Source organism: Mytilus trossulus, chromosome 1 (assembly GCF_036588685.1).
Source record: "Mytilus trossulus isolate FHL-02 chromosome 1, PNRI_Mtr1.1.1.hap1, whole genome shotgun sequence".
Classification (NCBI taxonomy): Eukaryota; Metazoa; Mollusca; class Bivalvia; order Mytilida; family Mytilidae; genus Mytilus; species Mytilus trossulus.
This window is the reverse complement of record NC_086373.1, coordinates 80,706,558-80,730,445: the sequence shown is the minus strand read 5'-3', so window position 1 is coordinate 80,730,445 and position 23,888 is coordinate 80,706,558. Positions and strand designations below refer to the sequence as shown.

At 31.0% G+C, this 23,888-nt stretch overlaps 1 protein-coding gene across 4 annotated transcripts in view; it reads right to left on the bottom strand.

Moving 5' to 3' along the window:
* Positions 1–3,998: 3,998 nt before the first annotated feature.
* Positions 3,999–23,888, bottom strand: part of LOC134686734 (protein phosphatase 1H-like) — a 60,049-nt gene continuing 40,159 nt past the window's right edge. For 3 of the 4 annotated variants that reach the window (XM_063546472.1, XM_063546463.1, XM_063546455.1), the window contains exons 2-12: positions 23,019–23,256; positions 22,260–22,395; positions 20,767–20,865; positions 19,822–19,965; positions 19,173–19,285; positions 15,364–15,448; positions 14,513–14,631; positions 13,905–13,968; positions 12,234–12,341; positions 10,549–10,694; positions 4,000–7,468 (exon numbers count right to left, since the gene is read on the bottom strand). In XM_063546472.1, the coding sequence (XP_063402542.1) occupies positions 7,324–7,468; positions 10,549–10,694; positions 12,234–12,341; positions 13,905–13,968; positions 14,513–14,631; positions 15,364–15,448; positions 19,173–19,285; positions 19,822–19,965; positions 20,767–20,865; positions 22,260–22,395; positions 23,019–23,242 (1,383 nt within the window). In that variant the 5' untranslated portion in view covers positions 23,243–23,256 and the 3' untranslated portion in view covers positions 4,000–7,323. Of the gene's footprint in view, positions 7,469–10,548; positions 10,695–12,233; positions 12,342–13,904; positions 13,969–14,512; positions 14,632–15,363; positions 15,449–19,172; positions 19,286–19,821; positions 19,966–20,766; positions 20,866–22,259; positions 22,396–23,018; positions 23,257–23,888 lie in introns of all 4 variants that reach the window. The other variant, XM_063546446.1, reaches the window with a different exon arrangement.

The window sequence follows — 23,888 nt, the reverse complement described above, 5'->3', positions numbered from 1 at the left end:
AAATAAGTGTTCTGGAACAAAATGCTAACTAACATGTAGTTACTACATACCAATTATCCATTCAACAACTCTGAGCAAAATTTGAACTTGACCTGTAACTTGTCATGATAAAACTATATACCATTAATCCATTGATCATCTTCTAACATCATGCTGATGAAAACCCATGAGGAAAACTAATTATACAAATGAATTTTCTATGTCAAAGGACCATTATTGCACAAAATCATCAAACCAGAACAAAAAATGAACTTGATCAGTAACTTTTCATGATTACAACAATACACAAAATATCAAATCAGTATCTTCAAGCATGAAAAAAAGTGTGCAAAACTGATTTGCCAGACTGAATAATGGACAGGCAGACAGACAGAGTGCAAACCTAAAGTCCCCTACTACTTAGTCTGTAGGAGACTTATAAGAAACAAGAAATTACAACCATCAGTCTTGCAGTTTTTATTGGACCTTGACCTCATTTTCACAGTTCATTGCTCAGTGTTAAGTTTTTGTGTATTGGTCTGTTTATGTGAACTTAAAACAATAGGTCAACTATACTTGTTGTCTGGAAGGATTGTAAGCTGTAACTGTTTGTCTGGCCGGTATCATCTGACCTTGAACTTATTTTGATGGTTCATTGATCAATCATAAGTTTTTATGGTTAAGTTTGTTTCTTGAATACAATAAGCGATAGGTCAACTATATGTGATGCATAGATTGATTGTAAGGTGTATATGTCTGCCTGGCATGGTTCATCTGACATTGACCTTATTTTCATGGTTCATTGATTAATGTTTAGTTTTTATTGAGCCTGCACTTTCGTCGAAGAAAGCTCGACATAGGGATAGTGGTCTGGCTGCAACTGCGTTAGCTAACTTCTTAAAAGCTTTATATTTTAGAAGGTGGAAGGCCTGGATGCTTCATACTTTGTATATGGCTGCCTCATGTAACGAATTTTCTGTCATGTCCAATGTCCTTGACCTCATTTTCATGGTTCAGTGACTACTTGAAAAAACAAGTTCTGATTTTTTGTAATATTAAATTTTCTCTTATTATAAGTAATAAGATAACTATATTTGGTATTTGCATACCTTGCAAGATCCCCTAACCTGTCAGACAGTTTTCACTTGACCTTGACCTCATTTCACAGATCAATGAACAAGGTTAAGTTGTGGTGGTCAATAGATATAGGAAGATGTGGTGTGAGTGCCAATGAGACAACTCTCCATCCAAATAACAATTTAAAAAGTAAACCATTATAGGTTAAAGTACGTCCATATCTCAGATACTAAGCAATAGGTCTAGTATATTTGGTGTATGGAAGGACTGTAAGGTGTACATGTCCAGCTGGCAGGTGTCATCTGACCTTGACCTCATTTTCATGGTTCAGTGGTTATAGTTAAGTTTTTGTGTTTTCTGTCTGTTTTTCTTATACTGTATGCCATAGGGCTACTATATTTGGTGTATGGGATGATTGTAAGGTGTACATGTCACACAGTTTTATTTGACCATGACCTCATTTTCACAGTTCATTTCTCTGTTAACTTTTTCTTTTTTGGTCTGTTTTTCTTATATTATTAGCAATGGGTCAACTATATTTGTTGTATGGAAGAATTGTTATCTGTACATGCCTGCCTGGCATGGTTCATTGGTCAATGTTAAATTTTCTTGGTTAATGTTAAGTTTATGAGACAGTTGTAATAAAGCTTTATATTTAGGACTATCAACATAATATCAATGATTAGTAAAGAAGGTGAGACATTTCAGTGTGTGCACTGTCTTGGTTAAGGTAGCACAATACAAAGATTTTATAACTCCATCTCCCAAGTTTTAAAATGCCGTAACTTTCTTAATAATGCTTGAAAATTTATAAAATGGGTAGTTTTGGATAGCTTACAGATTACTCTTTCAAATTAATGCAATTTTAGTATGATGCAACAATTATGTAACCAATTATAATGTTAAATGTGTTTAAAATATTTTTCACCAAATTTCCACTTTCAAATGAAATTAGCTTTTGCATAGGTATTCCTAGAGGGTTGATTTTATCATATGTTGTTCCTATGGCCATTATCTACAAAAGGAAGTCTCAGATTTCAGATAGAATGTATAGAACAAATTTTACACCTAATTAAACATTTTCTTCTTTTATGTGGTAAGGATGTTTACACTAATTAGAGATTTATGAGAGAATGGAATACCATAGAGACAATCTGAGACACCCTTTTGAAGCCAATGATGTGTTGATTAAGATTTCGTTAAAATTTTCTTTATAGTTAAAAAGATGGCAGAGCTAAATTCATTCAAGTGAACTTACCGAGATTTTGACACTAATTACATAATAATTGATTACATAATGATTGCACAATAAAAATATTGCATTCATTTAAAAGATTAATCTTTTATCTATCTATATATACCTCTTTTATTATTTTCTATGCATTCATAAGAAAGTTACAGCATTTCAAAGGTTAGTGATTGGAAGTAAAAAAATCTTTGTATTGTGCTACCTTAAGTCTGTTTCTTAGAAACTATAAACAATAGGTCAACTATATTTAGTGTATTGAATGATTGTAAGGTGTTCATGTATTTCTTGTTTGGTTTATCTGACCTTGACCTCTTTTCTCGGATCATGTAAAGTTTATGCTGATACATGTAGTTGTAGGTAAGTTTCATATTTTGGACTATCAACATAATATCAATGGTTAGTAAAGAAGGTGAGACATTTCAACGTGTCCACCCTTGTTTTGTATGCAAGCCAAAAACTGCATTTTACCCTATGATCTCTGTTTAGCCATGTTTGTTGACTGACCAGAATAAAGAACTCAAACTTTATACCAAATACCATAGGATCATTACTAAGTTTGGTTGAATTGTTCAGAGAAGATCCTTGAAAAAAGTTTGTTGACGATGATGGACGCCAAGTTATGGGAATAGATCACTTTGAACTGTATTTAAACAAACTTAAAAAATATATTCTTGTCTTCAATATTGTATACAAATAAAAATGGCGATTGTATAACTAACAAGAATGTGTCCAATGTACACGGATGCCCCACTCGCAATATCATTTTCCATGGACTGTGAAGTTGGGTAAAAATCTAATTTGGCCTTAAAAGTAAAAAGATCAACCAAAAGGGAGCATGTGTACTAAGTTTCAAGTTGATTTGACTTCAACTTCATTGAAAACTACCTTGACCAAAAACTTGAACCAGAAACTCACACTTTTAATTTCTATGTTCAGTGGACCATGAAAATGGGGTCAATAGTCTAATTTGGTTTTAAAATTAGAAAGATCGTACCATAAGGAACATATGTACTAAGTTTCAAATCGATTGGACTTCAGCTTCATCAAAAACTACCTTGACCAAAAACTTTAACCTGAAACTCACAATTTTAATTTCTATGTTCAGTGGACCATGAACATGGGGTCAAAAGTTTCTTTTTGTTTTAAAATTAGAAAGATCGTATCATAAGGAACATATGTACTAAGTTTCAAGTTGATTGGACTTCAGCTTCATCAAAAACTACCTTGACCAAAAACTTTAACCTGAAACTCACAATTTTAATTTCTATGTTCAGTAGACCATGAACATGGGGTCAAAAGTTTAATTTTGTTTTAAAATAAGAAAGATCATATCATAAGGAACATGTGTACTAAGTTTCAAGTTGATTGGACTTCAGCTTCATCAAAAACTACCTTGACCAAATATTTTAACCTGAAATGGGACGGACGGACAGACAAATGGACGGACGGACAGACGGAAGTATGCACACAGACCAGAAAATATAATGCCCCTCTACTATCGTAGGTGGGGCATAAAAATCAAACTAATATGACTGATAAAATAAATAAATTTAATCAATATCTTTGAATTCAAATAAATTAACAATAAAAAAGAATAACATGCAACTCTCACATTTGGTCAACAAATTTAAATACAAATGTAATGAAAATGAGTATGATAATATATAATATACAACAATTATTTCTTAAATTGTTAAAAGATATAATTCGGTGATTTTGAGACTGTAAATGACTTTCCCTGGGCAGTTTCCATATAGAATGAAATACACTGTGAATGTCAAAGGGTTTACATCTCCTAAATGTATATCAACATGAATCTAAAAGTTTTAAATTATGTTTTGCCATATACAAATTTGTATATTTCCTTCTGCTTCATGAAATAAAATTGAGAATGAAAACTGGGAATGATTTAAAAGAGAGATCAACCGTACCAAAGAAAACAGAAAACAGCCAATGGCCACCAATGGGAATTTATAACTACACTACTCATTAAATAATACTGGAAAAAATGGATGATGAAATAACAATAACCACTACTGAAATGAAACAAGAGTTAACATAACAAACTGACACTATGTGGATAGATCCTCTTAACGATACAATCTCTAAATGCAAAAATAACAGATATTCATCTCATTTGTGGAACCTTTAAATTGGTTAATCCTTTTCTAGTCTACTTATCAGCATTTTATTACCTTGTTTTTGTAACTTTGATGGTGTATACATATGTACATATGAGAGAATATCCTAGTTTGAAAAAGGAGGAAAAAAGATCAGGGCAATTATTTGGCTCCTTTAATTGCAAAATAAAAAGTTAATCTATTCAAGCCTTTCAAAAGTATGTTATAGAAAACTGGAGAGATTAAAATAAAATTGGACACATTAATGCAGAAAGGTCATTTCTGATATAACTAAAAAAAATGTCGAAATTTATGTATTTGATCTATATGGCTATTTCATCACAGGCACTTGTCTCAATTTTTTTCCCCTATATACCTTAATATAACACAAGGTACTTAACTATTTTTTTGAATAATGACACCCAGTCCCAAATTTCCGTTATTTTTTTTATTTCTCGGTTGTCAAACCTACCTAAACTTCATATGCCGTATATCTAAATTGATTTATCTACACAATGGTATATGACACGACTATCATTGTTGTCAGGATCATTAGAAGCAGGCCTCAGAAGTCTGTCAATGGGATGTTTTTTTGCATTCATCTCTTTTTTTTGAGACAACTGCCTGTGTATTTTATGCATAGTTTTTTGTCAAAATTTCTATGAGCAAGTTTTACCCTGAATTTTTTTAACATTAACATTTATGTAAACTATATTTTGAAGCAAAACATCTTTTGGGGTTTATATGTTGATCATTTCTTAATAGTAATAACAAGATCTAAAAAAGGTTATTTAACAGTTTTTGTTGATTATAAGTTAAAAGTTTTAACCAAATGTGTTTCTACAGACAATGACAAACCATTCTTTTTTAAATTGTTTAATTTGTATGCCGACTGGTGAAGTGACTACCTGTCTTGTGCCCATAACATGGGTAGGGAAATCTAACTCAATAACAATTTTGAAGAAGATTTAAAGAAGAAGGTATGATTAGTTTCATTATTTGGCCCCTTAAATTGAAAAAAAAAAAGAAAAATATTCACGACTTTCTATATTATGTTAATATTATGCATAAATGAACATGTTGCTATACTTTTAGTGCATAAAGGTCACTAGCGATGATTCTATGATATCATTAACATGTAAAAATTGACATATTGGCCGATTATGGTCATTTAACAAATGGTTTTTGGTCAAAATAGATATGAGACAAGGCTGAAAACAAAAAGATATTTTACACATATTTGCATCTTGGTATCAAAATTACATCTCCCACCAAAATATACTTTGAGTAAAGCCTTAGATCACATCTAAATATAATTAATGGCAATGTTTTGTAGTTTGACACAAAATGCATAAGGTTCAAAGCCCTTATTTAAACATGTATAAACACAAATTATTGATGATTAAAAGTGATACATTGTAATGTCTTATGAACTTCTAAAGTATGTTATTCGGCAAATTAATAATGAAATAGGATATTTCGAATTGTTTAATTCCACATAATTCATATTTTTAGAAACACCTTTTTTTATAATTGTAGATATTTTAAAAGTATTTTCTCATTTCAGAAATCACATTATAATTTAATTAGTAATTTATGTTGTTAAGACAATAAAGATTGCCTGCATATCAATAAATGTTGGCACAATTAAGTTTTGGCACTATATTGGATAAAATTGTACATTCTTTTAACACACCATCCTGTGTAAAAATCAAGGTGAAAATATAAAACGGTTTCTTGTGGTTTTAAAAAACCCAACAATAATTAGAAACAATTTTCACTTGTGTCAAAAACAAAAACAAACTGCAGGTTCCATTTACCAAAAATTTTTCTTCTAACAAACATAATCATTGATAATTAAACTGTAAATTACAATATAACTCAGCTTCTCCATTGAAATCATGTTACAGTTCAAACTACACTTGACCTTAAGCATCTTTAGGTCCTACATTATAACAAATTGTGCTGGATTGAAATATTTCAGTGTATGCTTTAAATTGCACACAAAAAAGGTGCAGAAAAAATGAAAAATTGCTTAATTAATATTTTTTGTTACTTGCATGCATAAAATCACAACCAACCATACATTGGGATTGATTCACAATCAATAAATACTATCATATTTAGAAGAATAAACCAGTATAACAAATGTATGACATCAACAAGGTTAACATTTTCATAAACAAATATCTGTGCTAAGCCAAGCATGCTGTGAAGAAAGCAGGTGCAGTGAATCTAATATTTAGGCAGCATCTATTTGAATGCCAGCAAGAAAAGTTTATATCCAATCATGTTGGAAAAATCACAAACAATAAGTCTGAGGAGCAAAATTGGCTAAAATTGGTCCAATTGGAAAATAAATGGACACCCTACATAAAAAGTACTGCTAAACATCTAAAATTATCCCAATATGTAATAAACTGTTGACACTGTGGCATATATGTAGCTTTGACAGTATAATGCAAATGAAGAAATTAAAATGGCAACACTTTAACTTGTTACAATGAAAAACTTTTTAAAGACAATGAACTAAATGATCCATTTAGGAATGAGAATTGCCAATGACCATACAACTGTATACCAAGTATTATCATCATTCTTTAGTTTTATGTAGGTATACTTGCTTATAAGACCCTTGGGAACAAGACTTTATTTAAAGTATCAAATTATTTGGAATGCTTAAAATATGAAAACATTAAAACAATTATCAAGACATTTTTAAGGTAATATAGAACATCAAGTTTCAGTAGGGCAATACTATGGAAGTTTTGATTCTCATGTTGACTAGACTTTCATCACATCTTTATATGAACACATTTTTTCATTTTATATGCACCTGGATACACAATTGTACATCAAATATCCATCCAGTCCAATAAAAATTTGATTGCACAAAAATTACACCCCATCTCCCAATGGTATAACTAATACTGTAATATCATCAAAAGATCCAGCAGTTCCATCTTTCTTAGTCCAACCATTCATTCCATGGATTGGGGTACCTCTGGCTTGCATCACTAATTCTTGAGCAACTGCATTAAATCTATAAAACACAGAATTCGTTTAAACTACTGTGGAATTAGGGGGGAAAAGGTCATAAATCATGCATGTTTTATACTCAAATTTCAACTTCTATGAATATTTTTACAAATTTATTCTATGGATTCTATTTAGAGAAGGTTTTATAGGTTTCTGGAAAATAATTTTCATAATTAATCCTTCACTGCAATGTCAACATATTCATTTTGCTGTGAGAAGAGGAAATATTAAAAGCTTACCTACTATGTACAATGATTCTAACATCAGAAATAGGCATGTCATAAAGCATTTTGGATATATCTTAATGCAGATTTAGGGCACATTAAGCTCAGTGGGAAAGACAAACCTGAAATTGTATTTTAATTATGATGAAGTGAATTACCAAACCTCATTTCTCAAAATTGTTGGGTTTTTTGTACCAGACTTCCAAAAATATTTGAGCTAGCCAGACATTTTTGTCTTATCCCAATTTTAATCCCTTAAGACTTAGTAACAAAAGGCATCCATAGTAATCATTATCAGTTGGGCATCATTTGAATTATGGTTCCTTGATTGACATAAAAACAGTATTTAACTTGTAGATTTTTAATATAAATTCATTGTTCTGGCACTAACTGTTAAATTGACAGTGCACCATTTGCATTGTGCAATATCAGAGTATTATTGTCTGTCCAAGACTAATTTTAGGTGCAAAATTACGCTGTCAATAACTTCACTTTATAAAAAAGTACTTTTTTTTATTACCGGATGTTGACTTGACAATGGTATACACAGACCAGAGAGAGATATGTAAAATCTGTGTCATTTACAGAGCACGATTGAGTTTAAGTAGATCTTTCCACGTTTTTTCTACAGGAGAAGACATGACAAGAATTTCAGATGTAGGTATCAATGTTATTTTTTGCATTTTTGAAAATTCATATTCATAATGAAATCTCACACCTGCGCACTAGTGTACTAGTTCAAACAACATGGTTCTAAAGATTTTTGTCATAAAACCTTTATTACTACCTTTTTAATCTCTCATCAAATCATATTTATATATGATTTTCTTGTAATCAGAATCTTTTTGACTAAATCTATAAGATACAAACCGCTGAAATTCAAGATAAGAGGCTGTCACAACGACAGCAAACCGGATTTATTAACATTTATTTGCGTCCTGGCAATATCACAAGAACCATTACTGATGATTGGTGAAAGTGAAAATCGTCAACATCAAATTTGACCTCTATCTTGTCATCAGTATCAACATATTAAAATTTGAAAAGCTTAGATTGAAGGGTTTGTGAGTAAATGCAACAACGTGAATGGAAACACCATTTTACGATCTTTAAAAAACCATAACTCCTGAACGGTAAAAGTCAAAATTGTCATTATTGAACTTGACCTCTATTTTGTCATCAGTAACAACATATTAAAATTTGAAAAGCTTTGGTTGAATGGTTCATGAGAAAATGCACGGACATGACTGGAAACACCATTTTTCAATCTTTCAAGAACCATAACTCCTGAACGGTAAAAGTCAAAATCGTCATTTTTGAACTTGACCTCCATTTAGTCTTCAGTATCAACATATTAAAATTTGGGAAGCTTTGGTAGAACAGTTCATGCGTAAATGCACGGACACGACTGGAAACGCCATTTTACGATCTTTCAAGAACCATAACTACTGAACGGTGAAAGTCAAAATCATCATTATCGAACTTGACCTAAATTTAGTTGTCATTAAGAAACATATTAGAATTTGAAAAGCTTTGATTGAATGGTTCATGAGAAAATGCACAGACATGACTGGAAACACCATTTTTCAATCTTTCAAGAACCATAACTCCTGAACGGTAAAAGTAAAAAAATCATCATTATTGAACTTGACCTCCATTTTGACACCAGTAACAACATATTAAAATTTGGGAAGCTTTGGTAGAACAGTTCATGCCTAAATGCACGGACACGACTGGAAACACCATTTTTCAATCTTTCAAGAACCATAACTCCTGAAAGGTAAAAGTCAAAATCGTCATTATTGAACTTGACCTCCATTTAGTCATCAGTATCAACATATTAAAATTTGGGAAGCTTTGGTAGAACAGTTCATGCGTAAATGCACGGAAACGACTGGAAACGCCATTTTACGTTCTTTCAAGAACCATAACTACTGAACGGTAAAAGTCAAAATCATCATTATTGAACTTGACCTAAATTTAGTTGTCATTAACAACATATTAGAATTTGAAAAGCTTTGATTGAATGGTTCATGAGAAAATGCACAGACATGACTGGAAACATCATTTTTCAATCTTTCAAGAACCATAACTCCTGAACGGTTAAAGTAAAAAAATCATCATTATTGAACTTGACCTCCATTTTGTCACCAGTAACAACATATTAAAATTTGGGAAGCTTTGGTAGAACAGTTCATGCGTAAATGCACAGACACGACTGGAAACGCCATTTTTCAATCTTTCAAGAACCATAACTCCTAAACGGTTAAAGTCAAAATCGCCATTATTGAACTTGACCTTCATTTAGTTGTCAGTAACAACATATTAAAATTTTAAAAGCTTTGGTTGAACGGTTCATGAGTTAATGCACGGACAATATTTGATGGCCGCCCGCAAGGCCGCCCACCCGGCCGCCTGCCGAGCATCCCCAAATCAATAACCAACATTTTTGTCACAAACATCCTGTTAAAAATAGCTTCTAATACTACACCGATCAATGTCCAGTATAAAAAATAGTTAACCTGTCACCTGAACAGGTAAACTCAACTGACAGAGAACTTTTTAATCTTGATTGTAATGAGAAGGTATTATAGTAGGGGTAATTATTAATCATGTCACTTATATGACTGGAAATGTGTGGCTGAATAAGGCAAAAGGTAAGGTCAAAAAGATTGCATAAATTACAATATTTTTCTAAACTATATTTTAAATGTCTGTTCTTTTCTAAACTATATTAAAATGACTGTTTCAGCCTTGGCACAACAAGTCATTTAATATATAATTTATCAGACTTGTCCATAAAATATGACTGACTTGGAAGCCCCAAGTTAACCTGTTTAAACCTTGTAAACATGTATACCTTTTAGGATCATCCTTCCTACTCTGATTCAACACATTATATACAGTAGTTCTCACATCTTCTGTTGTTATAACATCCCATAATCCATCAGACGCCATTACTAATACAGCATCTTCTACATTGGATTTCAGATCAAATACCTTTACCTAAAAAACATAAAATGATATCTCCTGCTATGTAATTGCATTGTCTTATACGTAAATATTAACTGAGGTAAGAATGCAAAAAGATGTTTTTGGAAATCCCTTGAATTTGTTAATACATGTTGATGTTTTGAATCTATATTATATTTACATCCTGTCATACAAGAGTGCACACACTGAAATGTCTCGCCTTATTTACTAATCATTGATATTATGTTGATAGTCCTAATAAATAATAAAGCTTTATTACAACTGTCACATAAACTTAACATAAACCAAGAAAACAAAACATTGACCTTTGAACAATGAAAATGAGGTCAAGGTCAGATGAACCATGCCAGGTAGGCATGTACAGCTAAAAATTCTTCCATAAAACAAATAAAATTGACTTATTGCTTAGAAAAGCAGACCAAAAGACAAAAGCTTAACATTGAGCAATGAACCATAAAAAATGAGGTCAAGGTCAAATAAAACCTGTGCGATTGACATGTAGATCATGAAATATTTCTATACACCAAATATAGTTGACCTACTGCATATAGTATTAGAAAAAAAGGCCAAAACTCAAAAACTTAACTTTGACCACTGAACCATGAAAATGAGGTCAAGGTCATATGACACCTGCCAGGTAGACATGTACACCTTACAACTATTCCATACACAAAATATAGAAGACCTATTGCATACAGTATAAGAAAAACAGACCAAAACACAAAAACTTAACTATAACTACTGAACCATGAAAATGAGGTCAAGGTTAGATGACACCTGCCAGTTGGACATGTACACCTTACAGTGCTTCCATACACCAAATATACTAGACCTATTGCTTATAGTATCTCAGATATGGACTTGACCACCAAAACTTAACCTTGTTCGCTGATCCATGAAATGAGGTCGAGGTCAAGTGAAAACTGTCTGACGGGCAAGAGAACCTTGCAAGGTAAGCACATACCAAATATAGTTATCCTTTTACTTATAATAAGAGAGAATTTAACATTACAAAAAATCTTAACTTTTTTTCAAGTAGTCACTGAACCATGAAAATGAGGTCAAGGACATTGGACATGTGACTGACAGAAACTTCGTAACATGAGGCATACATATACAAAGTATGAAGCATCCAGGTCGCCGCCGGATCACTATCCCTATGTCGAGCTTTCTGCGACAAAAGTCGCAGGCTTGACATAAAATCAAGCAATTTCTGGACTTATTACTGTTTCTCTCTTTTCTTTTTTGTTTAAGACTCAAAGTGCAATGTTCTAATCCATTCGGTCTAAAAAGATGGATACATTATTTATCAATCAAGTATTCTCCTAAAATGACAATGCACGAAAACATTACATTTGTCATTGGGGACTATGAGGTATGGACTTTGCTTATTGTTGAAGGCAGTTCAGTGACCTATAGCTGTTAATTTTTTTGTCATTAGGTCTCTTGTGAAGAGTTGTCTCATTGGCAATCATACCACTTCTTTTTTATAATAAAAATGTCCAATAGATATAAAATTCTTATTAAAAAAACATTGATTAGCAAACTTACCTCTGGAACAGCAGACAAAAGTGGTTTTAAATATATTCTTGAATCGAAAACTCTCAAATCATGGTCCCCAAAACCTCTAGAAACACCAATGGTCTGCATAAGTCTCGACTAAAAAAAATACTTTAAATATTCGAAAATTTTCTCAGAATAGGTTTTCTTCTCTTTTTATTAAGTCAGGAAATCGGCATAAAGATATGTACACAATGTTTAACTAACTAAATACTTTATATGATAGTGTGTGTGTGTGTGTGTGTACAACCTTAAATGTTTGTGATGTCAAGTTTGTGCAGTATCATGTGCAGTTTATCATGGATATTTATCATACAAATATTTCTCCTCTACATTGCAGATGTTTTAAATTATGCTACTCAAATGTTAAGACCAATTAAGGCATCAATTTTAGTTAGTTTTTCCCTCAAAGTCCACAAGTTTGAAGATTATTCAAAAATATTTTTGTATGTGGACACTTGGAAAAATAATCCAATATCTGAAAGCAGTTAGAAAAAAATCTGTATAACTGTGATTTTCAACAATTTATCAAAGTCCAAAGCCCGTAATTTCGGCAAAAATTAGCGGAGCGGAACTAAACTTAAACTTGTTCTGTAACTCATCATAGTTAACTCATATACCAAATATCAGCCTAATATCTGAAGGCATTTAGAAATAACTCTGTATAATGATTTGTTGAGGAATGACGGAATTTCTGACAAGGGTAAAACTATATGGCACCAACAACTTCGTTGCCAACTTCGTTGCGGGGCCATAAAAAAACTCTGTATAATGGTTTGTTGCTGAATATCAGAATGACGGAATGACAAAATTATGGAATGACGGAATTACAAAAAAGGGTCAAACTAAATGTCACCGACCACAGCGACCAGGGATGGGCATGATTACTGACAAATGTAATCGATTAATAATTGATAACATGAGTGATTTTTGTGCAATCGATTAATAATTGATTACTCAGATTTTTGTATAGAATCGATTGCAATCGATTACTTTATCAACAGTAATTACATTACTTTTCAATATCTGACAATTACATGCTTCAAAATTGCAACAAAAAAGTAAAGTTAGTTAAACACAACTATGTTTCTCAACATTTGTATAGTGAAGTATTGAACTTTTTTTTTTTACCAAAAACAGCATTTAAAGTATTGTTTCCAAATTATAAGTTGACAGTTGTTTTCAAAATGGTATCTCTGACGTTACTGAGGATCAGAAAAAAATTAAAATATTGAAATTTTTACTTTAAACATGAATGAGAGATGTCATCACATTTCATCTAGACTGCACTTATTTGTTTTAAAGGTTTTCTTTCATACTGACTTGAGTTAGTTTTATTGTTTTTACTCATTGAAAACAGGTGAAAAAAGTAATCAATAACAATTGATTACGTTTACAGATTACGATTACATCATCCCTGGCACTGACAACTTCGTGGCACAGCCATAAAAAATAAAAAAGGCTTTACTTGATTTTAAAATCTTTTATTGTGGACATATTCTGGTATTCACTTTAAAAGAGCATTTTAGATTGTGAATGAACCAAATACCTGTCTAATGAGAAACATATGCAGTCTCACCGATGTCCAGTTAATACAAATGTACAGATATCTGTTTATTTCCCTTTTTAAATTAAATAAATATTAGTAAAATAATTGGCTACCTTTCCTCCAAGTTTAAATATTAATGGGACTTTCAAATCATCTTCATCAGCTACTTTGTAAGACCTTAAAAAATACAAAATCAATTATATTGTATACTTTGTACATTTTTAGTTTTTTTATTTGCCTGCAATATTGGTATCTTTTATTTGATTGTTAAACTTCAAAAACTGTCACTTCAAACATATATAATTGATAATCAATCATGTTGCAAATTTATTTTTTATTAGCTGTCCAATCAAGATCTAAAAATTTAATGCAACTGACATTTACCATCTTTGATATTGTAAGAAACTTCAAGAATTCTTTTCCATGATTGGAATTCATTCCAAGACATGATCAGAAATCACTTGTGTCAGAAATACATTTATGATAGTCATTTTCCATATCTTTCCATCGGTTGATTTAAAACTGTTCGCCAGTGAAACTTAACTTTTAATTCTATCACTGATTTGAATTCAATTACTTTTCTTTTTTGTTCATAATAAGAATATATCTGTATTGAATGAATTTTGTGTAATTTATAGTCCTTTGAGTATGAATCTGTCAATAAATGACCAATAATCCCCCCTACCTTGTATCCAAACATAATACAAAAGTATTTACTGACCATCCAGTCATCATTGGCCCTCTATACAGTATTCTTTTCCCAATATCGTTCCTGGTTATTCGTCTTGTATATTCGTTGTAAGTGAAGTCTTCTCCAATTAATTCTGGACGTGTCATGGCCTGAACAAGTGTAAAGGTATGTTTTAAAAATTAATTCTTTTCATAAGAATTTTAAAAAGATATCCTGAGAAAAGTATTGTGTTTCATATGAATTAACAGTTTTACAGAAAGCAAGAAAAACAGAAACAAATCTTTCCAATCAAGTTCATATGATGTGCTGTTACAACATTGTCTTGGGATATGAGAGGGTTGAGCACTCACAAACATGTTTAATAACCATATTCTTCACATGCCGGTCCCCAGTCAGGAGCATGTAATCCAGTGATAAGTGGTTGTTGCCTACAATAATTGCTTTTAATTTCATATGTACAACATGTGTATGTTAATAAAAGCTTATTAGTCATGTACTTTTTTGTTTTTTGAGAATATTTCATACACTCCTTTTTCAGATTAAAATTGTTAACTTAACCAACTGTGAATTGTGTACTTATTAACATGACTGACACACATTTATCTTGAAATCTGATAATTTCATAAGTTTGGTTAGTAAGTTCATTTCCTTAACATAACCATAAACAAACAAACTTGACTAATGAACAAATTTACATACTCATAAATCTTAATAAATATTAGCTAGTGGTTAATTTCTGTGTCAGTTGGTCTATTGAGGAGAGTTGTCTCAATGGCAATCATCCCACTGATTGACATTGTGATGGATGAGTTACCTACCTTGTTTAGCATCTCAGTCTTCTTTAATGTCAGAATGACTCTACCTAGCTTTGAAAATCTTACCTGTATCATTATCCTCTGTCTTTCATAATGAGGTGTCATATCATTGGATAACTGTACAGTTACTTTCTTGTTACAGTAGATTGCTCTACAAAAATGCACAGATATATGTATTGTTATGTCCAAGGGTCCGGAAACGGTCATATATGCCAGTCATGACCGATTTGGAAACTCAGAAGACCGAAATGATTTATTGGGATTTTGGTCTTTTTTTTTTTTTTACAGAAATAATTTCGGTCATTTCATTACGATCAGGATTTTTCGGTCGCCATTTTGAACTTATTTTCGTTTTCAGGTCATCAAGAAAAATAGATTTGTTTGAGACAAAATAAAATGTTTGCTGATTTGAGTTGTGTTTTAATAAATATTTATCATTAGTTTGTTGTTTATTCTATAATATAAGTGAAAACAATGAACAGGACTCTGTCGAGTCACAGCGTGGGGTAAGTCTGGGTTGAAGCCACTAGGTTTGTTTTCATAGTAATTATCACCACTTGAGGATAGTAATCAATGTCCAGGAAGTTTGAATTCGGCTTGGGTGTCGTTATTGTCTTGATTAAAGCCATAAAGGCGATGTACACAAATCTCACCTGGAAACACCTGTTCAGAAATAAAAACAATATGGCGATTTCCTGTTCATCAAACTTAACGTTTTAACCATTCTGACCTAGATTTTGTCATTTTTTTTATTCATTAAAGAAGACAAATGACACTGTTGACTAGAGAATCTTTCTATATTTATCCAAATAAAACATGTATAATCCATTTATAGTCGATCAGCTGATTTGGACACTGTTGGTTAAATATAGATTTATGATTACTGAGTTTGCGCACGAAAACTGGGGATCAACATGGGTTAATTGATAATTATCTTACTTGAGAGATTGATTTTACTGTTAACTTTTCGGTCGGGTATGGTAGTTAAAGATATTAAAAGATTTGCAAAAGTGGTAAAGCATATAGTTTATAGAAATGATGAATTAAAATAAAAATTCACAGAAAAGTTTCCCCTTTTTGATCCTCGAATCGTAAACCAGGTGAATACACATTTATCTTGTTGTGTATTTAAAAGTAATCAATTACACTCATCCAAACAGCAACAATTTGAACAAAATAAACGATATATCTACATACAATAAGAAACATAACACAGTTTATTTATTGGTTTATATAACTTTATTTCAAAATGATGAAACATGCCGCAATTACTCCTCTAGTAATTTATGCAAATTTATAGGGTTATGCATATGACCTCAGAAATGCAATACACAACAAAAAACGTCTCCTCGAGTAGTTTGTACATCAAATACATCACTGTTACTGATAGTTCAAGGTACAGTTACACTTGTTTGAAGTAATATTTCACAGAAAAGGTCTTTACTTGTTCTTGTGCAAGACTTGTCACCCTCAGAAACATGCATTATTGTGCATCATGATACTCATGATAATATTACATCACACAAAAAAAATGACCGAAATGACATGGAAAAATTTCCGGATCCTTGGTTATGTCTCTAAAATCAAAACCACAATCAACTGCACATAGTGCATATGCTGAAATGTCTAGTCTGCTTTACTAAAAAATTTGTAAGGGTTCCGCGGAACCCAGTGCCTATTTTTGCTGTAAATCGCAGGCTCAACAACAATGAGGAAAATCAAAGTGATGGAAATCACTCATGGAAAGATTAGAAGAGTAGTTTGAATTATTGTATAATAAACAATGGTTTGTTATAACTAAAAGTTTTAAAATTTCTAAACTGTTTCAAGCCAATTCCTGAAAAAAAGTGTACTAATTTAATTGTTGATTAATTAAAGATGATTATTGGAAATTTATCAAGTAAATTATAGGCCTTACTTGAATACCTTTTATTTAATCATATTTATATTCATATTTCATTGTTTTGAGATCTTGTTAATCCATTCATCATTTATCTTTCAGATATAATTTACAGAATCACTTTATGTAATGTAGATCAAAAGTAATAATTGGCAATAAATAAATCTATCATCCTTATAAATATCAAACATCTAATATACACATTTGTGTATTCAATTATGAGGTCAAACACTTGTGTATTAAGAATTATATATGTATTGAGTGGTCTGTATAATTATGCCAGACTGAGGTTGATAGGTAATGTGGTCAATTTGATTGGCAGTTTAGGAGGTGGGGCATTGTAATTAAAGATCTACCTGGTCTCCTATTGTTTAGTGATAATGACAGTTGTCAATCATACTAGTTGAATCAATACCCAGTTACCTAATCAAAATGTTTTTGAAAAGACTGCACATCAACACACCTTTTAAAATGACATACATTCTTGAATGAACTGTTCCAATAATGTACCCAGATTTTTTCAGTTTATATGTGTATTATGTGCACATACATGAGAACCATAGGGAACTATATTTCAGTGTGAATACATTTAGTAACAGTAGCTAACCTGTCCTGTTGTTAGGGAGGGTGGTGCCTAAGTAAAGATTTAGAACAAGTTCTAATCTTTCCAAAAATCAATAAAAATATTCCTCTTCTTACTATTTTATGATTGTAAGAAAATCTAAGTCCATTTAAAAGTAAATTACAGAAAAAAACAGAGTAATCTTTTTACAAACTTTACTTCTGGATACAATCTTATGATCATAAATAAGCTTCTGTCCAAGTTTGGTACAAACCCAGGATAGTTTAAGAAAGTTATTAAAATTTTAAAAACTTTAACCACAGAGTGAATGTAATGGTTCCCCGCAGAAAAACTAAGTCCATTTAAAAGTTAAATATGGAAAAATGGATTTATTTATTTACAAAATTTACTTCTGGATACTATCTTATGATCACAAACAAGCTTCTGTCCAAGTTTGGTACAAACCCAGGATAGTTTAAGAAAGTTATTAAAATTCTATAAACTTTAACCACAGAGTGAATGTTTTGTTTCCCCGCAGAAAAAACTAAGTCCATTTATAGTACAATACGGAAAAAATGGAATTTTATTTTTACAAAATTTACTTCTGGATACTATCTTATGATCATAAACAAGCTTCTGTCCAAGTTTGGTACAAACCCTGGATAGTTGGAGAAAGTTATTAAAATTCTAAAAACTTTAACCACAGAGTGAATGTTTTGTTTCCCCGCAGAAAAAACTAAGTCCATTTATAGTAAAATAAGGAAAAAATGGAATTTTATTTTTACAAAATTTACTTCTGGATACTATCTAATGATCATAAACAAGCTTCTGTCAAAGTTTGGTAGAAATCCAGTATAGTTTAAGAAAGTTATTAAAATTTCAAAAACTTAAACCACAGAGTGAATATTTGTTGACGCTGCCGACTACGATGGAATGTAGGATCGCTTAGTCTTGCTTTTTCAACTAAAGTCGAAGGCTCGACAATTTTTCATTTCTTTTGAAAGTATTTGAGATAAATTGATCTATAAATATTCAATATCATAATTTAACTTTGACAAAAAAAAAACAGTTGCTTTGATTTTCAAAAATATATCTCTATATTTATTCTAAATCATAACCACAAATCTACAGAGAGTACAACATTCAACAAGAGCAATAATAAATAAAAATCAATACCCTGACCACATACACATCATCAATACATGTATATGTACATTCAGAGTTTAGTATGATGTCCCTTATCACTGAACTAGTAAACATTTTTGTTTAGAGGCCAGCTGAAGAAGTTGGAAGTTGTCTCTTTGACACATTCCCCATTTCCATTCTCAATTTTACAAACAGCCAGCAAAGTGTTTGGACTTAAGCAAGTATATTCTGGTCTGAAGTTATTTGATTTAATTTATATAAACCAACCTGCAATCCCCAGCATTGGCAATGTAGAGTTTACCCAGTAAAAATAAAGCAACAATTACAGCACAACCTCCTGATATTGTATAGTTCTGTTTCTCGTCTATTATTTGTTGGTCCTGAAATGGTATAGTACTTTTACACAGTAAGATACAAAGCTTTGGTATTCTATTGCAGAAATTTTAATTTATAATTTCTTTCCATTTATATGATGTTTAGGTCTTTATCTGTAAAACTTTCTTGTAATAAAAAAAAGTATCATTAAGGGTTTTAAAACACTATTATTTAACTATTATTCTACCTGTTATTTATGTTTTAAACATACAATTTATTTGTTAATACATTTTATTCTGAAAAAAACCCACCTCAAGTACATGATATATATTCTAAGTCTCTGTGTGTGTTTTAAATAAAACCATGATAGAATATAACTACAATAATTGTTTTCATGTAAATTAAAATGCTTGTTAATTGAATGCTTTTATCTTAACTTATTGCTGTAAAATTAAAGTGTCTCTTTCTACACTATAAACAAGACTCATTCTTCAAGTTTACAGCAAATATTGATAGTATTCATTGGTGTTTGTAAAAAGATATAGGTCAGTTGCACAGCGTGAAATGGTTGAAAACAGATGACTTTAAAAGTGAATATTACCATTGAAATGAAAGATTGTTCCAGTGCACCAATGACTAAACTATGGATAGATATGGATTTTGAATCGTGCTTTGAATCTCCAAGCTGTCCTTTGGTAGGACCTGCTATTTCAAAAATAAAGTCTTTTACACCATTCAACTTTTCCTACAAAATAAAAGTAACTGTTTAAATATTACAATCAGTATGCAACATCCCTTTCATATTTTTTTATTTTTACAACAAATTTGTTGCTCTATATTTTCTGATTTTTAACCAGTAACTTTAAATATATTTGCTTCACATGCACTGTGACTTTGAGATAAAGAACAGCAAACAAGCACTGTTCCTTTGCTTTCTGTGTGTTTTTTGCTGCGCATGTACTGATTTTCTGTTATGAATGTATATCTCATGCCCTTTGATTTTCTAATCACTAGACAGGAAAACATCCCAATCAATCTTCAATTGAATGTGAATTCTGTTTTATAGTTTTGATATAACACAAACAAAGTGAGTGCAGATGTGTTTTAGTTCCGTGACTGTTATGCCTTTTACAAAAACAACTGAACTGAACTTCCAACAGCCGAAGTGAATACATGTATCAGTTTTTTCAAAGTCAATTAAACCACATATTTACCGAAACAAAAGACAGTAATTGTTTTATTCCATATTCTGAGAGAAATGCATTTAATTGCAATTATTTACCAAAAGCAATTGTACATCAAAAGTTTTTTTTACCAAAATTATGCATGTAAAAGCATGTGATGTTTTGCACGGTGTATATTATACTTTTTCTGTAGGTGAATATGCTTATTTATTCAAAATCCATTCATATAAAAAACCTACTAAAATTTTATCAATATGGAATAATATGTTTTGTTTTATTTTTTAAAGCAACATTTCAGTCTAAATTCCCAACATTTGCATTAAACTCTATATATTTCTTTAAATACCTGGAGGCCATCTTACCTCAATAAGTTTATGTAACAATTTAGAAGCCATCACTGCAGCATCAGGGCCAGCATGTCCATCAAATATTGCAAAGTAGGTCACTGGAATCTCATTCATCTGAAAGGACAGTTATATTAAAACTCATTACTTTGTCATGTTTGTTTCTTAGAATAAACTGTTGTCAAAGCTTACATCAAAAGGTCATGTTATTAGTCAATAGTTATTACATGTACATGTATTGATCCTAAACTTAAATCATCATTATATGTATGATCTGAAACTGAATTGACGATTTTTTTGGCTTGTTATCATTGATTCGTAATTATCATTTATTAAAGGAACAGTCTAAGAACGCAGTTTCCTTTAATTGTATCAAATTTGGTGGCTCAGGACTATTCAACTGCGCATAATATCACGCATAAATTACAAAAGTATTTGTCGTATATTCGATATAACTTTTTGAATTATTTTGATTGATTAGAAATGTTTAATCATTGTAGTTATGTGACTAATAGAATATTTTCGTTATGATCCATATTTTTTAAAGGGTCAAAATGACATTTCACCCATTTTCACTATTTTCCCGCCAAAATTTGGGTTAAAAGACCAAATTTTTTTTTTCCTTATCGGTGACCTATGTTTTTTATTGGCTCATTCTTTGAAGCTATATTCCAGCTTTTCATATTACAATTTTGGACCAATTGTCCTAGAACGGTTTTTTGATATTCTGATAAAAATATGTCAACACCTTTATTTTCCCTATCATTTCATTGAAAAATGGTCCCTTTAACATACCTGTTTAAAAGTAAAATTTTGAGCTTAAATGGTCCGTGACCCCCTATTTTTTTTCAACAAATTTGATTCATTTTCTTTAAAGAATAAAATAACAAAAATACTGCACTTCTGATAGAAACTTCGAATAGGCCCGAGCCACCATAATGTTTTTTTTTCTGAATTGATTATCTTCATCTGTGTTCATATTGTTATTACACAGACTGTGATAAAAGATGGGGAGGGTTAAGTATTCAAAAACTAGTTTAACCACACAAAATGTTAATTTGCCTGTTCTGAGTCAAAAACTTTTCAGTGATTGTCACTTTTTATTCCTTAGTTGTCTTTGTCACTCAAATTATTTGTAGTTAGTCACATATCTGTGTGTTATTTTGAATTTATTCACATATCTGTGTGTTATTTTGAATTTATTCACATATCTGTGTGTTATTTTGAATTTATTCATCCGTTTCTAGACAATATAAATCTGGATAGAGAGTACAATAAAATCTCTGTTCCTTTGCTTTTTGAGTGTGTTTTGTTGTGCATTAACTGATTTTATAATTCCATATCCTTTTTTTATGACAGGCTTGTCCCTAGTATTGTTGAATCATTAATGAAGTTCTTGATGTCTGTTTTTGTCTTTAGGATTTCTCATTCACATATAACCCACCTCTCTCTTTCATTCATCAACAGATTTAGAATAAGACTAAATGTCTGATATTAGACATGTGACTTACTGGTCCCCCATCTGTTATTGGTTCCAGTGGAATTTCTGTGGATGCTGCACCATTTCTTACTGATTTCTTCTTGATAAAAAATTGTTTAGATGTAGATTGGTCTTCATTTAATTTACTTTTTCCACCATTTATAACCCTGTGATTGGAACAAAAGAATATATCTTGATTATAAACTGTCAACACTCAAAGGTATTTACAAATGTTAATAAAATTTTTAACTGTTAAACTTCTCTTAAGAAAACTGAATGGTGTGTCTTTAGAAAAGAGATGCTTTACCTAAAATTACAATTTGCTCCTACATGTAAATTCAACCTAAAACACAACTATAACCATGATAAACAAATAAGTCAAACTGACAGTTGCCAATGATTTAACCAAAAAGTATTGGTCAAACATCACTGATATTTAATCATCAGTTTTGTAAGAAATGTACTAAACATGAAATTCAACCATTTTAAGATATTAAGATACATTCTGTCTGCTCTATATACATTTTAAAACATGACATGATGCTACTGTACACGAGCCTGGAGATATGAAATTGCTCATAAACTTTTAAAAAATAAAATTTCAGTCTGTTTCTACTTAACACTAGGGTTGATAATGACTTTTAAATTACTGATCTGAAGTCAGATTCATTCTAATAATATTTTATTGGTAAGAACAGATGCCCAAGCTTAAGATGGCAATGAATCCAGCTCATGCAGTTAAATGCTATCAATTTTTTAAGTCATAATATATCTATGATTAAAATCTTACTCAGCATATCCAGATGTCCTAAGTAACAGCATTTCATCTCTAGGAACAATAATAGGTCGTGTATAGATATCTTGACAAACTTGTACTTCATCATCATTAAGTTGCAAGAATTCAGGACGGCCATAAGTGAATTTTCTTGGTTTACTGTTTGTTGCTTCTTGTTCTTCACCAGGTTGTGCAATCTTAGAAAACCTGTCAATAGCACCTTGTAGTTTCCCCCACATCGTTATCAAATCATCTGCAAAGAAAGATCAATATATATATATTATATTTATAAGGTGTTTTGTAATTTGTTTGTAAGGTCTGTTCTTTCTTTTTTTTGTATGGGGAGGGGGGTTTTAAATGTTGCATTAACATTTATTTTGATGATTGATGGTCGGTTGATTGATGTCCAGTGGCAAATATTTCATGCATGTCCAGGTCATATGTATTGTATGAAAATGTGAAGAATTTATAGTTGATACAATAAATTCAAGACATATAAGAAAATTTTCAAGACATCAAAATTGTACATTTGTTTGCAATAATAGTAAATTTAAATAAATAACTTGAGATTAAGTACTATATATATACATAAGTAACATATAAAAAAAAAAAAATATGATGTATTTCTATTTGTATCCATCTGAGATAGGTTCTGCCTTTTTCAACCCATTTTTATAGTTTGTTCTTAATTTCCACTGTTACACCATTGTTCCAGGGAGGTTTAGAAGGGTGTGCTGCGTACAAAGTAGTTTAGCCCACCACATTCTGTATGTACATGTACCCATTTCAAGTTAGGAGCCTGTGGTTGTCCTATGTTACTGTGCAACATGTTTTTTTTTTGTTCATTATTTTGTACATGAATTAGGCCGTTCATTTTTTGTTTAC